Below are 15,366 nucleotides of genomic sequence, written 5' to 3'. Positions count from 1 at the left end.
GAAATGTTTTCTGAGTATATTTGTGGTGCCTGGATCCACCTGGATGTACTTTGCCACCCTTCCTGAGCCCCCAGGGTTAATGTAAATATTGGATTTGGGGTAGATGGACAAGGTGTAGCCAGTCCAGTTGTAGATGGTTTGGAGGGAGCATCTGCAGAAAGGCCAAATGCTGTATCCATTGCACGTCGCTCAGTGTGCTGGGTTCTGATGCCCCCTAGAGATGGCCATAGAGAGGCAACAGTTTCTCCTCTGAGAAATGAACTGGAATGATTGGTTGTATATTTGCAGATTTGTTTTCAATAAGCCAGCAAGGGCTGAAAAGGGGAATGTCCCTTCCTACCTCCATAGACTGCAGACCTGAGGCTCAGCCCTTTTTGTCAAGGCACAGGACTTCCCTGTTCTCTGAGACTTTGTTCCAGGGGACTGTGACACTTCAGAGAGCAGAACAGGTCATCCCACACCTTTGTGGGATGATTCAAAGCTCACAGTATCCTTTTATATTTAGCCCATCTAATTCTTCCAACTGGCTTCAGGGCCAGCTGAGCAGGGAAGATACCTCCAGTTTGCAGCTGAGAAACTCCAGCCCAGGAGAAGAGGAATAACTACTTTGCTCAGAGTTGTTACTTCGTAAGTGGTGGAGGTGGGGCTCAGCTGATCTTTGGATTCCCAGATGGAATGCTCCAAACCCCAGCAACTGTGCCTGCCTTTGCTCCCCACCCTCCCTGCCCTAGTGGGAGCAGGTGGGAAAGTGGTAGAACCGACAACTCAGAAATTAAGAAGGCCCCAGGATTGCAGCCACAAATAAACCAGTTTAGTGTGTACTATGTGCTAGGCGTGTAAAACGGGGATACAGATAATACACAGATGCCCTCAAAGAGATAACCAGCCACTCCCAGCCCACCCCATTGGGCCTACAGATTGGCAGATGAGGCCTACCCAATTATAGGAACAAACATTTTTTGCAACATTGAGAAGGCTGAGAGCCAAAATACTAGTATCAATAAAACCCAGGCATCATGGAGCTTGTGGGAGCTAAAGAAAAATAAACAACTTAATTTTTAAAAATATTCTTTGAATGTAAAGACAGTTTAGAAACAATTAGGAAGTCACATTTACTGAGTAATTTACTTAAGTAGTCATTTCCTTTAGGAAACAATGAAAATTTAAGTGTATGGGTAGTTTGAAGATGTACAGACAGGTTTCTGCCTTTTACCATCTCTTAATTCTCACCTAGTCAGGGAAGGAATTTGGGGGGAGCCGGGCCCCAGGCTGGGGTTGGAAAAACAGGAGCGGTATTGACAGGCAGTTGGTGAATGGCTTGATTATTATTTTGACAAGGGTTTTATTTTTATTTTTCTTTAGCTTCCACTGGCTCCATGATGCCTGGGTTTTATTGATACTGGTATCATGGCTCCCAGCCTTCTCCATGTTATAACAAATGTTTGTGTTTACTGTAAAAAGATAATCTTGCTTTTCAAAGTGATTAATCAACTATACACTTTCAGTGTGTCTGCCATTCAGTTGTCAAATTCCTGATTTATAATTCAAGCTTCCTTCCATGGGGAGAAGAACGTATTGTTCAGAAGGTGCTTTTGGTGAGGTTCGGCTCCTGGCTAGTGAAATTAGTTTACTTAAAAGTGGCCTCGTCCTGGGTTGTGAGATGGAAGTTTGACCTGATTAATTGGCCCTTTCTCACAGCCCAGAGGTTTCTTCACCGACAGGGTTTTTTTTTTTTTTTTTTTTTTTTTTTTTTTGTCCATGAAGCAAACTAAAGTACCTAGAAGCAGCCAGGCCCATTGGGGTCATTGTGTTGACTCTGCAGAGTCTTTCGGAGCTGGAAATACTCCCTGAGCAAAAATGGGTACATGACAGGACAAATCCATTTGCTCTTCCGCACCTCTCCTTCACTTGTGTGACTGCAGAGTCCCCCCTGCCCTCTAGCAGTGTCATGTGCAGCCTGGTAGTGAGAAGGAATAGATATGGATGGGGTCTGCCCCCAGGGATAGCAGGTCTAACTGGGCCATGTCCTAGCCCTGCCCTCCTGGACACACGCCTAGTGTTGCACGTACTGTGTCTGGGATCGTTGGAGAATATCTTAGGTTCCTTTCCCAGGATATGTATGTGTTAGGGAGTGAGCTCTTACCGAAAGGAAAGGACTATTGATTTGAAAGTTTTGGCTGCTGGTTTGGTGGCCACTGATGTGTTCGGAGGCCTAAACGTGGCTTTGCGAGGAGCCTGGCTTGCTTTCAGAGGTCCTGTCTTTGGATTCACTTGTTGGTTCACTGAACCCCTGTGTGGGTAGGACTCCCGGCCCCCAGCCCCAGCACATGTGTGGACAGGGGCCCAGTGCTCGGGTAGGGGTTGGGCTTCCGGGTAGCGGGCAGATTCCACCTCAGCTCTGTGACCCCTTCTGGGCATTAGGGTCATGGACTCTTAAAGCAGACAGGGAGCTCAAATGTCACCTGTTCACACCTCTTGTTCTGTGAGTGAGTGAACAGGGCTACAAACAGTACTAAAGGACCTGCCTATGGCTGTGCAGCTCGTTAATGGCATTTCTGGTCCCGGTCCCTTGTCTCTGAATTCCTGCCAGATCTGAACCAGGAAGCCTTTGTGAATTTTCAAGGAAACATCATGGGGCTGTTTGGCACCGTTGTAATCATAGATTGTGCTTTGCTCTGAATGAGACTCAGGCTGAGGGTTGGCCAGCTGGTTAGAGGTCCTGATGTGGGTGTAAATGAAGACCCTCACTAGGTGCAGAGAGGTGCCCAGTGGAGAAAGCTTCCAGGGCAGTCCTGGCGATCCTGGCCCTGCTGAGAAAGCCAGTGTCCTTTGTTCTTTGTATGTCGTGTGTGAGATCTGTGAGTAGATCTTAGCAGTCAGACTAAGTACTGCACCTATCCCTAAACTCAGCTTTTTATCAAGTGTATGAGGGAGGCCTAGAAGGAAACCGAGGTGAGGGAGCAGGAGGCCTGTGGGGAGCAGACCCGTCAGCTCAGAGGACTCAGACATCAGCCATGGCATCGCCTGCTGCCCAGGGGAGCCAGAGAAAACGGCCTACAGCAGGGATCTTTCCCCAGACCCTCAGATGTAGCTGTCTGCCCTCTCGCCTCCCCAGGGATGGATTTCTCCCAACACCTGGGGAGCCAGAGGTAACCATTTGCCCACATCTTCCCTTCAGTGAACACCCACTGCGGCCAGGACCCGTGCCTGGCTTGGCGGGCTTTGGAGCTCTAGGACCTCCCAGGAGCTCAGCCTCTGTTAGACCAGCGGTTTTCTGAGTGTGGTTCTGGGACCATAGCAGCATAAGCATCACCTGGTACTGTTAGAAATGAAGAGGCTCAGCCCACTTTGGACCTGTTGAATCAGAGGCTCTGGAGGCGGGGCCCAGCACGCTGAAAATAAGCTTTGTGCACACTGAACTTGGAGAACTGCTGTGCTGGACACAGAGTTCCATTGCCTGGATGGGCGGCCTGGGGGGACTGCCCATCGGGGGCCTTTCCTCCTCCCCCACACCTTCTCCAGGGACTGCAGCTGGGGCTTCTCTGAGTGAAAGATGAATCTGGAAGAGAGAGAAGCCCCAGGACGGGTCCACCCCGAGCCTGTGTCACTGCCCCTGGCAGTTTCCCATCCCATCATACACTGCTGATTGGGCACGGGCAGGATTGACTCCCAGGGATAATGGGAGACTTCACAGCAGATGTGTAAGCTGTTCCGGTTGGGTAGCAGAGCATATCTGTTCTCCCATGGACTGATTTCAGGCGCATTGTACATACTCAGCTCTGAGAAAAATAACCTAAGGCGTTTCTTGGGAATGATTTGAGTAACATCCTCCCGTATGAGCAGCATTATTTGTTGGTAATAGAGGTCATAAAATGAATTAGTATCTTATCGATTTCAGTACGTTGTCCTTGAATCACATTGTTGCCATTAACGGTGACTATCTGTTCTTACATAGGGTTAATAACCAAATCTCTCGTTGCCAAAGGAAACGTATTATTGAGCAGGTGGCAAAGAGGACCCATTACATGGCCAGCAGGCGAGAGGGGACGGCGGCCAAGGGCAGGTGCACTAACATCGCTTTCTGTGCTTCTAGGAATTATTCCTTCTATGTCCTCGACAACCAGAACTTGCAACAGCTGTGGGACTGGGACCACCGCAACCTGACCATCAAATCGGGGAAAATGTACTTTGCTTTCAATCCCAAATTGTGTGTTTCCGAAATTTACCGTATGGAAGAAGTGACGGGGACTAAAGGGCGCCAGAGCAAAGGGGACATAAACACCAGGAACAACGGGGAGAGAGCCTCCTGTGAGTGACCACATTCAAAACACCTCGGACCCAACCATCGTGATAATGGCGGACCTGCCTCCCGTCTGGGACAGTGGCTTTCCTTCATGGCCCCCCTCCTGGTTTCACTTGAGGGACCACTAGACCACCTAACTAGCACTTTGCTCCTACTAATGTCTGCCAAGTCGATAGTGGGCAGATTCATAATGTGCTCATATTTATAGATTTTCCTGAGCATCTATGTGAGTGTGTTAAACACTTATAAATAGATTCTTATGCAGACTTTAAAGCGGTGCTTGCAGAATTCTCAGAGTTAAATGTCCTTTGATACACAGGCACGCAGTTAGATTATTTTCAAAGAAGAGCCAGTACACTCTAGCCCTGTGAGCTCTGTCTGGCCTGGGGGTGGAGGGGGCTCTGCTGCAGGCACAGCCCCTGTGGGCCACTGGTTCCCTGTCCCTCACCAGCAGCCACCTCTGTCTTCCACCCCAACATGAAAAAGATGGAGTGAGCCTGCATCCCTGAGTTGATATTGCTTTTTAAATTTAGAACAATATAATTACATTCTTGTGCTGGTTATAAAACTTTTACTTTAAGATCTCATGTCAGAGATACAGCAGTGCATTTCTCATCTAACCCTGGAGAGAAAACTGCTTTTAAGAACATGTGGCTCTGTTTGGCTGGTTAGGTTATAAAAGTAAATTGTCTCTTCACCTTTGGCTTTTAATAAGGGACAGGTATTAGAAAAAAATAGAGTAATTTATACAATCAAGGATGATTTGTGCATGCATACTCCTCCCCCAACCACACACACGGAGGTGAATCTGAAATGGTCAGTGTTTGGCTGTGGCTTGTTTTGCTGGTGTTTGGATTTACCTGGTCGATACTCAGCTCAGGCTGCTCAGGAGCCGTGTCAGAGGGAAGGAACATGACCCAGAGCTGGAAAGCCTGCTCACAGCCAACGCCTTCTCCCTCCAAAGCCCCTGCCTTGCTCCCTGCTTTGATCGTAGTAAAAGTGGATGTACCAGAGCATTTTTCAAAGTGTTCTTCTCTTTAAGAGTCTACAGCTAGTCTGACCCGTCAGATCACAGAGTAGCCATTTATTTTCCTTTGAAAACAAAATCATGATTTCCTCTCTAAATATTAATAACACTTCAGCAGGAACTGCAGCATTTCCCAATCTCAGACCAGCATGTCTTGCCCTAAAGACTTCTTAGTCTTTCACTGCCTTCAGTCCGTCTACTTCACCTCCTGAGTGTGCAGTGGAATTCAGACAAATATGGGAGAAAGGACCACTTGGCAGAGAGCTTCGGATCTCTGCGAGGCTAGGCAGTCATCAGTCCTTCCCTGGTTCGCATCAGAGTTTGAATTTGGTCCGAGAAACAGGAGGAAGCTTGGGGCAGCTTCCCTGCCGTGCCTGCCAGCCAAGACTGACTTCCCATGGAGCACACAGGGCTTGGCCAAGTGGAAGCTTTCTTATTCATGTTCAGTATAATCCTCCGGTGTTTGCCGGCCCTAGCTGGAGGTCTACCAAGGGTAGACCAAGAAAACTTCCTTTCCATGGCACACCTGTGGTCTCTTACCTGTCTTTGGTGGTTACACGAGAGCAAGCAGATATCCACCACTGCAGAACAGGTGCCGTCATCTTTTAAGAAGATTTAGTCCAACTTAAAGGTTTACTCTCACCCCACCAGGCCAGCTCTGGTAGCCAGCATCTTAGAGATGAGGCAGAAAGATAAGGCCACCTTGTTCACTGAAGTGGCCCTTCTTTTTCAGGTCAGGAATTACTCACAGGTTCCCTGGGCAAGTAGCTGGTGCAGCTGATGGAACTAAAACAAAGGAATGAATTTGTTGGAGCTCCACATAGTGAAATGTGTGGGTTCTTAGTGGAAAATAAGAAAGGGACTTAGCACATTCCCCTAGCTTTGGGGAAGAAGGAGACTGTGCCAAGGCAGGTGCTTTTCAGAGACGTGTGGACCTCTGTCGCTCATGGCTGTACCTCTGTGCCACAGGTGAAAGTGACGTCCTGCATTTCACCTCCACCACCACGTGGAAGAATCGCATTATCATAACCTGGCACCGGTACCGGCCCCCTGACTACAGAGATCTCATCAGCTTCACCGTTTACTACAAGGAAGCGTGAGTTTCTGCATTTGCTGGTGATGTTCTGTTGACAGGGCTGCGAGTGGGTAAGGCCAGTCTTTCGGTCATTGTATTTGTTGGCTGAATGCAGGGAGCCAGCAGAGTCCCCGGGGAGAACCATGCTGAGTGTCCATGCTTCATCCTCACTCGCCCTCCCTGACTGTCCCGTGACGTCCATCACAGCCTGTGACAGCCACAAATGGGAAAGTGTTAGCTTGAGGCCTTTCAGTCTTGAGTGGGTAATTAGAGATGTTTGAATAAAATAAACCCAAAGGGAGGAAAATTTGTTTTTTCAAGAATTAGGTCACTCCAAACTGTCATAAACTGTATGAGGGACTTGGTTGACGTACTGTTTCAACCCTTGTGCCCACCAGCCCTACTCGGGGACACATGGCTCTGTTGAGATGACCCCTGTACTAGTGCATCATCTTATTCCTGTCACTCTGTCTGTGGGCCTCTCCCAAGCTGTGGCCCTCTGCTCTAGGTTGTGAGCCCTCCAAACAAGGGCAGGAGAATGGCGAGAGACCAGCATTCGTGTCTCAAACCTTTTGTGACTTCCCCCGGAATCTGCTGGGGATTTTACTTGTGTCAGCAGATGACAGTTGCCTATCTAAGCAGCCATGAATTATTCCTCCACATTGCAGCTCTCTTTGGTCTCCCTCTTCCTTCCTTTACCTCCTGTGTCCAGGTGGTTCTCACAGTCTGCTTAGTCATCTCCCTTACCCAGCTCCCATCTTGACGCTGTGCGTCTCTCTCCCAGGTGCTTGGCTTCCCAGTAGCAGGACCTAGAGGCACCAATGGCAGCATCTTGCACCCTTTCCCCTGCTGGGGCAGGGTCCTGGAAATGATTATAGCCAATGAGAAATGGGGTGCTCAAGATGACTAGGCATTCAGGGTTTGTGTATATGGGCGTCCCTCGTGATCTGCTGTCATGGCTACAGACAAGGTTATGTTAATGTCAGTCTCAGAAGCCAGTGGCCAGCAGCCATCCAGCCCTTTTCTCTGATAATAAATGCAGAATCCCTACCCAACTATACATCTGTGCAAGACACCATATTCTCTTTATTCTCTTTGTCACACCAATGCTTTGACAATGTCAGCTGATAATTTCACTAAGGAGTTGATACTGGTTTTTAAGACAATCTGGAAACTAAATATTTGAGTATTATCAGATACTTAAGCATCAGAATTGTTTGTGAGCAATTTAGATTCTAGAAGCTACTTCTGTTTTTCTGTAGGAAAGTCATTTTTCTCCAAAAGTTATCTTATATCAATATCTGATGTTTGCATTAAATGACTACTTGTTTTTTTCTTAATGGTGAAAAGATGCTGAAATGGGAGAGAGAAAAATAGCATTTGTGTATGTTCTTAGGGAGTAGTAACTATAGAACTTATTCTTCTTGAGGCAGAGTATTAAGTATTATAGTGCGTAACTGTTGCTTTATTTTATTCTTTTGTAAAAATTTAATTGATTATTTGTTTTTTTTAGAATTCCTGCTATAGAAAATGTGACGTGCTGGGCCTCTTGGGGAGGTTTTTAAGTGCTTTGATGTCAGAGCCCTGAAATGTTCTCTGAGCTTGGTTGATTGTCTTTCAGACCCTTTAAAAATGTCACAGAGTATGATGGGCAGGATGCCTGTGGCTCCAACAGCTGGAACATGGTGGATGTGGACCTCCCACCCAACAAGGACATTGAGCCCGGCATCTTACTGCATGGGCTGAAGCCCTGGACCCAGTATGCTGTGTATGTCAAAGCCGTGACCCTCACCATGGTGGAGAATGACCATATCCGTGGGGCCAAGAGTGAGATCTTGTACATTCGCACCAATGCTTCAGGTATCCATACCCAGACAAGCCCCCAGCATCCCAAGCTTCCTCTTGAGCTCTCTGTACTTGCTTATACAAGGTGTAACTGCAGTGCTAGCAGTGAATATGCCTGTCGTCTTTCTTGTGAACACATGATACTGTATCGTATTCTTTTTGCTGCTTCAAACATCTTAGGCTCTCATGATACTGTATTGTATTCTTTTTGTGGCTTCAAACATCTTAGGCTTTTCCGTTTCATTTTCTGGCCTTGGTACCATCTTCCATCATCTGTCTGCCTGCTCTGCACTGTTGACCCCAGGCCCTCCAGGGTGCTGGGTTGGTTTCATTGAAAGGCCCACCCAGGAAACAGCCATCTTTGGCCATCCTTTTTGTTTATTTTGATGTTTGAACCTCCAGGAATGAACTGAAACCATGGTCATCTGTTCCACTTACTGCATGTGGCTCCCTGATTTTCCGTCTCCATTCTGTAGCTGCTAGGGTTCCCCGCCTGCCACATTTCCATGATCCTGTAAGTGCCCACAACTGTGTCACTGATAGAAATAAATTTGTCACAGGCTTCTGATCCTGGGCATGGGTTGGCATAGCAGAGGTTCAGTGCAATAGAATAAAATTTTTTTGTTTTTTTGTTTTTGTTTTTGTTTTATTTTTGAGATAGGCTCTCATTCTGTCACCCAGGCTAAAGTTCAGTGGCCCTATCATAGCTCACAGTAACCTCAAACTCCTGGGCTCACGCGATCTTCCTGCCTCAGCCTCCTAAGTAACTTGGACTACAGGCGTGTGCCACCATGCCCAGCTAATTTTTTCTATTTTTGGTAGAGACAGAGTCTCACTCTTGTTCAGGCTGGTCTTAAACTCCTGAGCTCAAGTGATCCTTCCGCCTCAGCCTCCCAGAGTGCTAGGATTACAGGTGTGAGCCACCGTGCCTGGCCCAGAATAATTTTTTATCTTAAAATTTGGAAGTAACCCTTTCCAGCAATTCACTCTGACAAGTTTGGGAAAAATAGGAATCTCTTCTTCTTATGACAAATTCTTAAACTCATTTCCTTTCCCCAAAGATGGAAAACCAAACATTGTACAAATGGAGTCAGTTCACTGTATCTTGTCACTTAGTCTTGCAAGTGGTAGAGACAGAGGTCTTCCGCCTCTGCTTTTTGTGACACCTATCATTGAAATATCTAGGAATAAGCTGTTTGTTTTTGAAGTACTTATTTTTGGAAACCCCAAAGTGGCCAAGCATCAAATGGTTATGTTTTTTCTGAAAAGGCTAGCATTAGTCATAACCTTTTTCCAAAGTACCATCCTTTAAAAGTGTTCAGAACCTTGTGTGTATTATATACCCTGAAGCAGCCATCCCCAACCTTTTTGGCATCAGGGACTATTTTCATAGAAGACAATTTTTCCACAGACTGCCAGGAGGAGGTGGAGTTTGGGATGATTCAATAGCATTACATTTATTGTATACTTTATCTTTATTGTTATTACATTGTAATTTCATTATATAATGAAATAATTATACAGTTCACCATAAGTTGGGGACCCCTGCCATAAAGCACCCTCAAGCTGTTCATCCCGTTCAGATTTTAAAATCATCTTGGATCAACTCATTAATTAAGTGATGTACAGTGAAGGTGTCTCTTGCACTTTGGACAAACCGTCAAAATCAATGCTTTTTTGTGAACCCAATGAGAACAAGATTTCAGTGGTCTTTATATACAAGGCCTCTCTGGGTTTGGGTTTGGGGTGCTCTGCCTGTGAGTCGATATTCCTTTTGCTGGTAACAGAGTCTTTTGCCTGAGATCAGAGCTTCCCTGTGTTTGTGTTTTTAGACTGCCTGTCAGAGTCATGTCTCAGTCATTCACGGAAGTACAATCATAGAAATGGTGGGTTTCCATGCTCTTGGCATTGCCTTTTCCCCATCTCTCCTACACGTGGGCGTGACACATGCTCTCTCGTACACACACGCTCCAGCCCCTTTTCCACTTCCCTCTTTCATTTTGGCTTCTTGCCCTTTTTATCAGAGATTAAAAATCTTAGATGCAATCCAAGTCAGCCAGTTTTACCATTTGTTGCAACTGCTGGAGTTAAAACGCTTTGGAGACTGGCAGTTGTAAAAAAATGAGAAATATCTGGTGTTTGAATTAGCTGTAGATTCTGTGTTGTCTCTTCCGACTCTGGCTGCGCCCTCACCACCTTTTTCCATTTGCAACTCAGTGATGTTTGTTTTCACAGAGATTACCTGAGAGAAGCTCTCATAAAGGGAAATGTTGGCATTTAAAGTAATACTATTTCAAAACAAGCTTCAGTTTTCACTTTGTGTTTCATTTATCCTTGCTATTTTCTTATGCAGGTCAAACAAGCAGCTTCCTGTCGGTTTGCATTGAGCATTCAATAGCCTGGATCTTAGGTTCATTCCATTTTCTGAAATGTTCTTTGTTCCCCTTTCCAGTTCCTTCCATTCCCCTGGACGTACTTTCAGCATCAAACTCCTCATCTCAGCTAATCGTGAAGTGGAACCCTCCCTCTCTGCCCAACGGGAACCTGAGTTACTACATCGTGCGGTGGCAGCGGCAGCCTCAGGACAGCTACCTTTACCGGCACAATTACTGCTCCAAAGGTAAGGATGCCGGCAGCAGCCCGGACAGAGGGGTGCCCGTTCATTCCTGCTCTTTGAGCTCCGATATTACACGTCAGGTAACAGTGTAGCCCTTCGTTCGTTCCCAGCTGTCCTCCTAGTTAAAGGTGCTGACAGCTACGATTCATCCCCACAAGCATGTATGGTGGCTTTCCTTCCCACTCTCACCTTGGCTTCTCTTTTCCGAGAAGACAAAATTCCCATCAGGAAGTATGCCGATGGCACCATTGACATTGAAGAGGTGACAGAGAATCCCAAGACCGAAGTGTGTGGTGGAGAGAAAGGGCCTTGCTGTGCTTGTCCCAAGACCGAAGCCGAGAAGCAGGCCGAGAAGGAAGAGGCCGAGTACCGCAAAGTCTTCGAGAATTTCCTGCACAACTCCATCTTCGTGCCCAGGTACTGATGTCATTTGAATTTTCAGTTGACAGAACCCACTGCTCAGGGGAGTCCTGTCGCTCTTCTCTCCACCAGGTATTTTTTAAGTCAGCGACTGGGGCGCAACATAGTGGCCGTTGAGATGGAGTAGCAAAAGATGATGTCAGTTTGGTGAGGTGGAGTCCCATGGAAGCCGTTAGCCCCGAAGGGCTGGGACCCGGGCTCAGTTGTTGAGGGCGGCTGGTGTGACAGGTGCTGCTGCCTGTCAGCCACACAGCCTCCTGCAGAGAGCGGGTAGCTCCCCACGGGGGAGGTGGGAGGTTAAGCTCAGAGAGCTGAAATCACTCACCCAGGCTCATGGAAACCAGTGAGAGGAAAAGCTGGGATTTGGGATCATCTCTGCCCTGCCCGCTTCTCCCTGCTGCCTCTCTCAGCCTGGCAGAGGAGGAATGGGCAAGAGGGAAAGGAATCAGAGTCCATTTTGAAGGGGCCTGACTTCAAAACATACCCAGGTGTCCTTTACGAGCAGTTTAGGGAAGCAGAGCAGAAGACAGCCTTTTGGAGTAGCACAGCCCCTGCCCCAAGGACTCTGTCCTCTGCACCTGTCTGGGTTTCTGCGAAGCAGGGACAAAAGTGGAGGAAAGTAAATGTTCACAGCAGCACTGGTCATAGTAGCCAAAAGCCAGGAACAACCCAAGGTCTGTCAGCAGATGAGTGGATAAACACAATGGAGTATATTCATGCCGTGGAATATTATTCAGCCACAAAAAGGAAGGAAGTTCTGTTCCATGCTACAACATGTATGAACCTTGAAAACACCCTGCCAAGTGAAATGAGGCCGGGCACAACAGAACAATATTGTATGATTCCATGTGTATGAAATACATGGAATGGGCAAATTCATAGTGACAGAAAGTAGATTAGAATTTCCCAGGGGCTGGGGATGAGGTGGGGAATGGGGAGTTATTACATAGAGTTTCCGTTTGGGTTAATGAAAATACTTGGAAGTAGATAATAATAATGGCTGTACAACATTGTGAATGCAGTTAATGCCACTGAGTCGTACCCTTAAGAGTGCTTAAAATGACAAAATGTTGTCTTTTATTTTTTATTTTATTTTAAAATTTTATTTTACCACAATAAAAAATAGTAAACAAAATCGTTAAAAAAGAAGAAGAAAAAGTGAAGGAAAGTTTGGCAGAGTAGCCCAGCATGTCCGGGAAAGGAGGTGGAAGCAGAGTAGTTGGTGTGCTATGGCTCCCTTTTTTACTACAGATTTTGGAAACAACCTCGTGCTTGAAAACCGGGCTGAGGAGCTTGCCAGGTCACCCCGATCCCTGTCCACGTGTGTTCTCTTCCCCTCCCCGGCCTTGGGGCCCAGAAGCCTGTGCTGGCTGCTTTCTTAGTGTGTAACAACATACAGTTTTTAAAGTGGTTTTTTTTTTCCTGCCAGGTGACTTTCTTGCTATTTGCAAAGTAGTTGAAGATAGCCATCTTACTCTGAAAAATCAGTAAAGTCAGGGATAAAGACCTTTTAGAACTGGATGTCCTATTTCCTCTTGAGCATGAAACTCTCATTGCCTGTTAGCTTTCCTGCCCTCCTTTCCTCTCTCACAGTAACAGACCCCAGAGCTGTGAGGAGGGCCCTTGAGCCCACCACGGCTCTCCTAACCTGCCCTGCCGGGGCCTCTTCCGTCTGCGGTGGATTGTAGGGGTGCTGCACAGGGGTCAGCCGCGTGGTTCAGCGTTCATTGCTCTTTTCTTGTCCCTGACATCTTTGTATCACACGTGGTTCCTAGAATCATGAAAGTTTGAGGACGGCAAAGAGCACAGATATGTTTGAACACGGGGTCTCGGGTTTAGTGACTTCTCCAACATCCTAATCAATGGAGAATCAGTGTGGGACGTGGCCCTGCATTCACACCCGCGGAGGCACTTTCCCTTCATCGCGCTGCTTCTCCACACGGTCCGCTCCACCCAGGCCAGCAGAGGCTCAGCTGGTGGCAGCTCCTGTTGCCACAGGAAGGGATGAATTCAGAGTGTCCCAGGCAGGCTGGGCAGGAAGTTTTATTCTCCAGCAAAGGCTGTTGGTTACGTTGGTGTCTTGTCCCACCGGCCTGCCAGAGGTTCAGCTTGTGAGTCAAGGATTTGGAAAGATTTTGCTTAAAGGCTCCCAGCTTTCAGTTGTAGTTACAAGACAATACCTTTTTCTTATCAAATGTGGAACAAAAGACTAAGTGAGACAACTGTGGTTGACACAGATGTTAGGAACGCACAGTGTTCATTTTGTTGGGTTCAAAATAAGTTTCCTCTGTACTAGGTTCTGCTCAATGGCATCCATCTCTCAGTCCTTCCTTTTTCTTTCCTAAGACAAGTCTGATTATTTCTTCCCGTAAATGTATGTTCATGTCATATTTTGTTCGTGGTGAGAGGCCACAAAATTGAGAACTTAATGTTTGGTTTTTTTCCTCCTACTGAGTTCTGACAGTTCAGGTAAAGGAGTGTCCAGATGACAGAATGGCTAAATCATAAAAGCTGGTTTTCTGTTTTATCGCTAAATTGTCCAAAAACGATTTTGATTTCTTTCAACTCATTCTAAGAACAATTTATTTGTGAGCTAAAACCAGCTAAGCTATATTTTGTTCCTTACTTGTCTGCTGCATCCTGTGTGTTTTGGAGTAGAATGGAAGCTAGAGTTTATAAAGTTGGTTTCTGAAGTCAGTACTTGGTGGTGAGTGCCTTTCCTTCTCTGCTGTCTTTATTTCTTCAGTCGCCTAGCTTGACAGTTTGCTTTAACTGGCTAAAATGTTGACAGATGTTGGGAAGTCGGAGGCTTTCCAGTAGGAGTAGGTTGTGCTGTGGTGGAGTGGGCAGAGTTGACAGTAATGTTTGCTGCTGACCACACCATTTGGAAATGTGGCTGTTTACAAAGAATTACGTAGAGGCCATTGTGCTTATTCATTCCTGTCTCCCGGATCATGTTCTGCATTGCCTCCCTCCCCCAGTTCCGGACTTGGTGTCAACAGTAACAGCCATGCAGTCTCTCAAAGTGTGGTGTTTATAAACGACTAAACTATTGCATGTACTTAATGGTGTAAACCCAGTTACATGGCGGCAGGCTGGGAGAGGGGTTTTAACACAGTATTATTAATATTTTGCAATGTGTCAAACCTAAGCAACTTCTTACTTATAGAGACAAGTGTGTGCTGTGTTGGTTTTGAAGGGAAGGCAGGAAGTTTGTTGATAATGTGTTGAAAAAGATCTCCTTAGTACTAAATGTGGTTTCTTGTGTTCTTCCCATCCGGGAAGGATGGTTGGCTGGCTGGCTGGTGGGTTTGCAGGGTGTGAAGATGGTGGATTATGAGCCTCATTTCCTAACCCTTCTCCCCCAGTGTTGAGAAAGCAAACACACATGCTCATGTCTGTGTGGTCCTCTGCCTGCGGAAGGAGCGTGTCTATGTTGGGCAGTTTACGCCCTAGGTGGGGCCTGCGTGCCACTGCGCAAAGAAGGGCCGTGTTTTCCTCAGGGGAATCCGTGGGCTCAGCAGATCGGGGGGCAGAGGCCCTTTCCCCAGGCATCCTGCTGTCCCCTTCCAGGTTTTGGCCTAGGGACCAGCAAGAAGCCTGCTGAGTGTCAGCTGAGCCTGCACATGGCTTCTGGGACACATCCTTCCCTGCGGAACTTCTGCTGCTGCTCTCCCTGCACAAGACTAAGGCGCTTCCCGTTCTCTGGACGTTCTTGTTTCCTTGGGAAGATGGGATTTGTCCCATTTGTTCCCTGCCTTTTGCGCATTCCTAAGGCCAGTGACTCAAGCCAGTAGCCTGGGAACCCTGATTTTTCCCCCGCCGTCCGTGGCTGACCTAAGGGTTGCTGTTTCTCTGTCTGGGTGTTTCTCTCACATTCTGTCTACCTTTTTTAGTTCCTGTAAATATTAAAGTCCTGTTTTTCAGGTTTCTGGGGAGGCCCAAAAAGCCCATTTTTTTTATGTTTGACCAAAGCTACAATTGGAGGTTCACATCCTCCTGCTTCTTGGACTGCCTTGCCTGCCCTTTGGGGAGTGAGCATCCTTCCTCGGTGATTTTATGCATCCCCTTTTACTTTT

General features: G+C 46.9%; 1 protein-coding gene across 2 annotated transcripts in view; it reads left to right on the top strand.

Moving 5' to 3' along the window:
- The window catches only part of IGF1R (insulin like growth factor 1 receptor), a 281,778-nt gene that overhangs the window by 232,524 nt on the left and 33,888 nt on the right, over nt 1-15,366 (top strand). For both annotated transcript variants that reach the window (XM_045561532.1, XM_045561533.1), the window contains exons 6-10: nt 4,094-4,308; nt 6,300-6,426; nt 8,027-8,265; nt 10,703-10,870; nt 11,080-11,284. In XM_045561532.1, coding sequence (XP_045417488.1) covers nt 4,094-4,308; nt 6,300-6,426; nt 8,027-8,265; nt 10,703-10,870; nt 11,080-11,284 — 954 coding nt within the window. The remainder of the gene's footprint in view (nt 1-4,093; nt 4,309-6,299; nt 6,427-8,026; nt 8,266-10,702; nt 10,871-11,079; nt 11,285-15,366) is intronic.

The sequence above is a fragment of the Lemur catta genome, chromosome 9 (genome assembly GCF_020740605.2).
Source record: "Lemur catta isolate mLemCat1 chromosome 9, mLemCat1.pri, whole genome shotgun sequence".
In the NCBI taxonomy this organism is placed as follows: domain Eukaryota; kingdom Metazoa; phylum Chordata; class Mammalia; order Primates; family Lemuridae; genus Lemur; species Lemur catta.
The sequence above is the reverse complement of the archived record's forward strand: the minus strand, read 5'-3'. Positions and strand labels throughout refer to the sequence as shown.